Raw genomic sequence first — 7,567 nt, 5'->3', positions numbered from 1 at the left:
AAGCTCCTCTGGGTTAGTGATTCCCATTCCTCCTTGTCTCAGTGGCAGGGCTAGGAGTGACCTTTCTACTGGGGTAAATTGATGGCCATTCGGTGTTGAAATAAAGGCGTTCTTGATGGTTTCTTCTAGCGATCCGATGTCATGGATAGTACACATCAGGAACTTCTAGCGATGCTTGATTCCGTGGGTGAATGCCACAGTCGCCGCATGTGGCTCAGTCTTAACATTTTCCGACAGAGCTTTGATTTCCTTCTCCCACTCATTTACCTTTCCAGTTACATATTCGGTCTTAAAATCATTCGTGCCGATTTCCGCACCCAGATGTTTCTGATATTTTGGCCTCACTTCCGTTGAACACCTCTATAGCCTGGTGATGGTATCCTGGCTTCACAATGAGGAAGGATTTACTGGCCTTTGGGTGGTACCCTGTTTGTGAACCACATGAGGTTATCAGGTCCAACCACTTTCTGGTATCCTCAACTTTTCCTGCTCCTGTAAGGACATCAGCATAGGCCGCTTGTTTGACTCTGGTTGTCTTGTAATTTTAATATATGTTGGATCTGGCGACTGGGTCCCCTGTGTCGTTCCCTCGGTTGACTGTATGGCAGTAACTTCAATTAAGGCCTTGAAACTCGTTATATAGAGGCCTAGCGGGTTCCAATAGGCACCTGACACTGATTTTGTGCAGAGTAGCCTTGCGGTTAAGTACGTTGCCAGTGTTGGAGGCGTCTGCGAGACGTACAGCTTCGCACTCATGATCCTCATATATCTTTCTCATGGCGTGAATGGCAGCGTCTCCCTTCAGCCTGCTGGTCAGCACATACTTGCATATTCTCTGCTGCTGCCGCCCTGACATCATCTTTGACCACCTTCATTTTACATTTACCAATAATTCGTCTCAACACTTCCCCTACCCCTATAGGTCTGCATCCTGGATTTTTGTCCAAAGGGTTGAGGCAGCTGCCCATTAGAGCTTGTAAGTAGTGTCAACAGCAGGTTTTCAGCTTTCTTGCAGCGGAGACAATGATATTGCAGATATCACTTACAGTATCACCAAACTTGTTACTGCTGAGGATAACTCTCCATCCATTGGCACCATGGTCTGATGGACTGGCCCCTCCCTGGGCCTTCAGTGCTTTCTTTTATAACCACCTTCCTGTTTTTTTCTCGAACATAACTGCGTTTGGCTGGATCATAATCACCCCGTAACTTGATGCCTTCCCCTTCTCTTGCAGGAGGATGTTTCTCCTTCAGAAGTTTCATGGTTTATCGGCAGCACCCCACCTAAGGACTCCTCTGTGAGAGATCTTATTGCCGAGGACACTTTTCTAGCGAGCATCTGTTTACCAAACAGTCTGGCCGCATCATCGGAGCTTTGCTTTCTGTCTCCTGTAAATTAAAATTAACCTCATCGTCTTCTAACCTAACCAAACCTCACATAACATGAACTAATTGAATATAATCTAACTTAAACTAACCTATCTTATCCTCCTACAGGTAACAGTTGGGTTTAATCACCAGATGATGATACAAGTTGGGTTGTCTTATCTTCAAGTGATCTAAATTTGGTTGTGCAGAGAGACAAGGATGGGGATGTTGACGTCACTAACTTCTTCTGGGTCAGGAAAAGCATTGACATAAACAGATTTGTTTTTATTCAGTAAAAAATCAGTATCAATACAAAAATGATGATGAAGGTTATAAGAACATAATATTTCTACACGAAGTGTAGATTTTTATAATAGAAAGGAAAAGAATGGGTGTTAGGAAAGTATTGACATTATTTACATTTAATGATTAACTTGCCAGGCAGGTGAGAGAGAGTTACCTGTCCAGGAAGACTCTCACAGCGGCAGTGTTCCCAGACCAACTCTCTAACTCTCACTTGTTCAGTCTACTTCTTTCCGTAGCTTCCATAACCGTAACCGCCGTGACCGCCTCCAAAGCCGCCGTACAGACCACCGTGACTACCTCCGAAGCTGCTGCCGAAGCCGCCACCGTAGCCGCCGTGGCTGTAGCCGCCACCGTAGCCGCCGTGGCTGTAGCCGCCACCGTAGCCGCCATGGTACACTGGGATAGGTACTTGCACCACGTGAACTGGACGGAAGCCGCCAAAGCCACGACGGCCGCCTTTCTTGCCGCCAAATCCAAAGCCCTTCTTGTGTGGGGCGGGACTACTGACGACCGCTGACACCACCATCAGGAACACCAGGATCAGCGCGGTCTGTGTGTGACAACAACAACACGTCACAACTCAAGATGTGGATCAGATTACAGGGATTTTTCTCTAAACAAAGATGTTTTGATATAATATCGTGAACACCTTTTCTTCTTCTGGTAAATCAATCTAGTTTTATTACATGTTACTTATGTAAGAGATTACTGAATACTCAGCTTCAGGTATACAAGGAGGCAGTGTGGCTGGCACTGTACCCAACAGCCATCTCTACCCTAACTATAAAGTTGGGTACTCATGGTGGGTCGACGTGGGGTGCCGAGGGAACTAACCAGCAACCCTTCGGGCAGCAGGTGAGCGTTGTATCCACTCTGCCACTCCAGTTCTCAGCAATATTAATGAGTATATTAATTTCTTTACTTTAAATTTCATCTTGCTACAAATGTGACCATAATAGTTTAGATAAACGTTTACTTACAAACTTCATTGTGTGAGGAGATGTGAGCTGCGTTTGTTGCTGCTCCTCCGCTCCACCACAATATATACCCACAACCTGACCTCAGATATCGGAAGGTGAAGTTTGTATGTAAGTGTTTCTGGCAAGCGATAGTAGCCACATGTCTCACCTTTACCTTCACTCACCTGCTTGAACCACTTCTTGTCGCCTTACAGGAGAAAAAACATCTTGAGACTTGTTTCAACTTAACGTTTTACCCCTGACCTTCACCAGGTCTTCCTCAATGATGACCAACAGTTTTGATCAGATAAGTTTGAGAAAAAAATTATTAAATATAAAATAATAACAGTGCTAATGATAACAATAAGAAGGATTATAATACTTCTAATATTTATATCTATTTGTTGTGATATATCTTGTGTCCTCATATTACAACTAGTTCTACAACTACAACTACTACTTCAGCTTCTACTACAACAAGAACTACTACCACTACTACTACTACTACTCCTAAAAGTAATTTAATGGTCTCCAACCTCCCCTTACAGCCATAACTTCTCCACACATTTCATTACCTAACTATCTTATTACAAAATTATCTACCGTACTTGAGTTAGTTAGCAGCATATCTTTGCAGCATTACATAACTATTGTCTCTTAGTCCATGTTTGTGACTGTTTGTGTAAAGGCCGATGATCTTCCCTGAGACAGCAGAGCAGACGTGAGCAAGGAGAAGGCTCGGCAACACGTCAACCAGGCCACGACATAACTTCTGGGCTGCTGCTTCTGTTCAGGTAACACCTCAGCGAGTCTGGTACCTTACACTTGGTCCCATCCCGCCCGATGTTGTCAACACCAGAGGAGTGAAGCTGCCTTCGTCAACGTTCTGGATTCTTTTTGATACACTTCGTTCTTTTCGTACTCGTTGAAACTGTGTGCGTGACACAGTGATTAACGTGAGCTGGTGATAGAGAGTGACCTGTCCAGGAAGACTCTCACAGCGGCAGTGTTCCCTGACCAACTCTGTAACTCACTTGTTCAGTCGACTTCGTCCAAAATCCTCTAGAAATGATGTCCAATCACACTTCGTTGGTTGTGTTGGCAGTCCTGTGAATAAGGTGCACACCATGGCATGGTTAATATCGTAGGATATTCCAAACACACATTAAGATTGCATGCCTTCCACTGGCCAAACATACTTTAGATCAATGGCATCTGAAAATTCTTGTTTGTTGGGACTGAAGCCCTTTGCTCTTGTTGGTAGAGTTGTCAGCCAGCTTTTGGTCCTCACCTCCTTTGCTACCTCGACTTTCCTCTTCACAATCTCTGGCCGTTGTAGCATCAGTTGTTGAAATTTTTTGCTTTGGGTGTGCTGCCGTTATGTCATAATGGAATGTCGAATTTTGCATAGTTGGTTGGTGTCTACATCACTTGTAGCATATTGAGTGACTATATGATCAATGAAGGTTGCCGTGAGCTTGACACAGTTCTGAAATTTAGTGGCTGAAAACTCCTCTGGGTTAGTGATTCCCATTCCTCCTTGTCTCAGTGGCAGGGCTAGGAGTGACCTTTCTACTGGGGTAAATTGATGGCCATTCGGTGTTGAAATAAAGGCGTTCTTGATGGTTTCTTCTAGCGATCCGATGTCATGGATAGTACACATCAGGAACTTCTAGCGATGCTTGATTCCGTGGGTGAATGCCACAGTCGCCGCATGTGGCTCAGTCTTAACATTTTCCGACAGAGCTTTGATTTCCTTCTCCCACTCATTTACCTTTCCAGTTACATATTCGGTCTTAAAATCATTCGTGCCGATTTCCGCACCCAGATGTTTCTGTTATTTTGGCCTCACTCCCGTTGAACACCTCTATAGCCTGGTGATGGTATCCTGGCTTCACAATGAGGAAGGATTTACTGGCCTTTGGGTGGTACCCGGTTTGTGAACCACATGAGGTTATCAGGTCCAACCACTTTCTGGTATCCTCAACTTTTCCTGCTCCTGTAAGGACATCAGCATAGGCCGCTTGCTTGACTCTGGTTGTCTTGTAATTTTAATATAAGTTGGATCTGGCGACTGGGTCCCCTGTGTCGTTCCCTCGGTTGACTGTATGGCAGTAACTTCAATTAAGGCCTTGAAACTCGTTATATAGAGGCCTAGCGGGTTCCAATAGGCACCTGACACTGATTTTGTGCAGAGTAGCCTTGCGGTTAAGTACGTTGCCAGTGTTGGAGGCGTCTGCGAGACGTACAGCTTCGCATTCATGCTCCTCATATATCTTTCTCATGGCGTGAATGGCAGCGTCTCCCTTCAGCCTGCTGGTCAGCACATACTTGCACATTCTCTGCTGCTGCCGCCCTGACATCATCTTTGACCACCTTCATTTTACATTTACCAATAATTCGTCTCAACACTTCCCCTACCCCTATAGGTCTGCATCCTGGATTTTGTCCAAAGGGTTGAGGCAGCTGCCCATTAGAGCTTGTAAGTAGTGGCAACAGCAGGTTTTCAGCTTTCTTGCAGCGGAGACAATGATATTGCAGATATCACTTACAGTATCACCAAACTTGTTACTGCTGAGGATAACTCTCCATCCATTGGCACCATGGTCTGATGGACTGGCCCCTCCCTGGGCCTTCAGTGCTTTCTTTTATAACCACCTTCCTGTTTTTTTCTCGAACATAACTGCGTTTGGCTGGATCATAATCACCCCGTAACCTGATGCCTTCCCTTTCTCTTGCAGGAGGATCTTTCTCCTTCAGAAGTTTCATGGTTTATCGGCAGCACCCCACCTAAGGACTCCTCTGTGAGAGATCTTATTGCCGAGGACACTTTTCTAGCGAGCATCAGTTTACCAAACAGTCTGGCCGCATCATCGGAGCTTTGCTTTCTGTCTCCTGTAAATTAAAATTAACCTCATCGTCTTCTAACCTAACCAAACCTCACATAACATGAACTAATTGAATATAATCTAACTTAAACTAACCTATCTTATCCTCCTACAGGTAACAGTTGGGTTTAATCACCAGATGGTACAAGTTGGGTTGTCTTATCTTCAAGTGATCTAAATTTGGTTGTGCAGAGAGACAAGGATGAGGGATGTTGACGTCACTAACTTCTTCACAGGTCAGGAAAACGATGACATAAACAGATTTGTTTTTATTCAGTAAAAAATCAGTATCGTACAAAAATGATGATGAAGGTTATAAGAACATAATATTTCCTACACGAAGTGTAAGATTTTTATAATGAAAGGAAGAATGAGGTGTTAGGAAAGTATTGACCATTATTTACATTAATGATTAACATGAGCAGGTGAGAGAGAGTTACCTGTCCAGGAAGACTCTCACAGCGGCAGTGTTCCCAGACCAACTCTCTAACTCTCACTTGTTCAGTCTACTTCTTTCCGTAGCTTCCATAACCGTAACCGCCGTGACCGCCTCCAAAGCCGCCGTACAGACCACCGTGACTACCTCCGAAGCTGCTGCCGAAGCCGCCACCGTAGCCGCCGTGGCTGTAGCCGCCACCGTAGCCGCCGTGGCTGTAGCCGCCACCGTAGCCGCCATGGTACACTGGGATAGGTACTTGCACCACGTGAACTGGACGGAAGCCGCCAAAGCCACGACGGCCGCCTTTCTTGCCGCCAAATCCAAAGCCCTTCTTGTGTGGGGCGGGACTACTGACGACCGCTGACACCACCATCAGGAACACCAGGATCAGCGCGGTCTGTGTGTGACAACAACAACACGTCACAACTCAAGATGTGGATCAGATTACAGGGATTTTTCTCTAAACAAAGATGTTTTGATATAATATCGTGAACACCTTTTCTTCTTCTGGTAAATCAATCTAGTTTTATTACATGTTACTTATGTAAGAGATTACTGAATACTCAGCTTCAGGTATACAAGGAGGCAGTGTGGCTGGCACTGTACCCAACAGCCATCTCTACCCTAACTATAAAGTTGGGTACTCATGGTGGGTCGACGTGGGGTGCCGAGGGAACTAACCAGCAACCCTTCGGGCAGCAGGTGAGCGTTGTATCCACTCTGCCACTCCAGTTCTCAGCAATATTAATGAGTATATTAATTTCTTTACTTTAAATTTCATTTTGCTACAAATGTGACCATAATAGTTTATATAAACGTTTACTTACAAACTTCATTGTGTGAGGAGATGTGAGCTGCGTTTGTTGCTGCTCCTCCGCTCCACCACAATATATACCCACAACCTGACCTCAGATATCGGAAGGTGAAGTTTGTATGTAAGTGTTTCTGGCAAGCGATAGTAGCCACATGTCTCACCTTTACCTTCACTCACCTGCTTGAACCACTTCTTGTCGCCTTACAGGAGAAAAAACATCTTGAGACTTGTTTCAACTTAACGTTTTACCCCTGACCTTCACCAGGTCTTCCTCAATAATGACCAACAGTTTTGATCAGGTAAGTTTGAGAAAAACATTATTAAATATAAAATAATAACAGTGCTAATGATAATAATAAGAAGGATTATAATACTTCTAATATTTATATCTATTTGTTGTGATATATCTTGTGTCCTCATATTACAACTACTTCTACAACTACAACTACTACTTCAGCTTCTACTACAACAAGAACTACTACCACTACTACTACTACTACTACTAAAAGTAATTTAATGGTCTCCAACCTCCCCTTACAGCCATAACTTCTCCACACATTTCATTACCGAACTATCTTATTACAAAATTATCTACCGTACTTGAGTTAGTTAGCAGCATATCTTTGCAGCATTACATAACTATTGTCTCTTAGTCCATGTTTGTGACTGTTTGTGTAAAGGCCGATGATCTTCCCTGAGACAGCAGAGCAGACGTGAGCAAGGAGAAGGCTCGGCAACACGTCAACCAGGCCACGACATAACTTCTGGGCTGCTGCTTCTGTTCAGGTAACAC

General features: G+C 44.4%; 2 protein-coding genes across 2 annotated transcripts; both read right to left on the bottom strand.

Moving 5' to 3' along the window:
• Positions 1-1,814: 1,814 nt before the first annotated feature.
• LOC121860275 (glycine-rich protein 3-like) lies at positions 1,815-2,760 on the bottom strand. The gene is made up of 2 exons (XM_042357353.1): positions 2,655-2,760; positions 1,815-2,224 (listed from the first exon to the last, which is right to left on the bottom strand). The coding sequence occupies exons 1-2, from the start codon at positions 2,661-2,663 to the stop codon at positions 1,895-1,897; spliced, it is 339 nt and encodes a 112-aa protein (XP_042213287.1). The 5' UTR covers positions 2,664-2,760; the 3' UTR covers positions 1,815-1,894.
• A 3,015-nt stretch (positions 2,761-5,775) lies between these two features.
• LOC121860274 (glycine-rich protein 3-like) lies at positions 5,776-6,893 on the bottom strand. Its single transcript, XM_042357352.1, has 2 exons — positions 6,788-6,893; positions 5,776-6,357 (listed from the first exon to the last, which is right to left on the bottom strand). The coding sequence occupies exons 1-2, from the start codon at positions 6,794-6,796 to the stop codon at positions 6,028-6,030; spliced, it is 339 nt and encodes a 112-aa protein (XP_042213286.1). The 5' UTR covers positions 6,797-6,893; the 3' UTR covers positions 5,776-6,027.
• Positions 6,894-7,567: the final 674 nt, after the last annotated feature.

This window comes from Homarus americanus, unplaced genomic scaffold (genome assembly GCF_018991925.1).
Source record: "Homarus americanus isolate GMGI-L3 unplaced genomic scaffold, GMGI_Hamer_2.0 scaffold55826, whole genome shotgun sequence".
Taxonomy (NCBI): Eukaryota; Metazoa; Arthropoda; class Malacostraca; order Decapoda; family Nephropidae; genus Homarus; species Homarus americanus.
The sequence above is the reverse complement of the archived record's forward strand: the minus strand, read 5'-3'. Positions and strand labels throughout refer to the sequence as shown.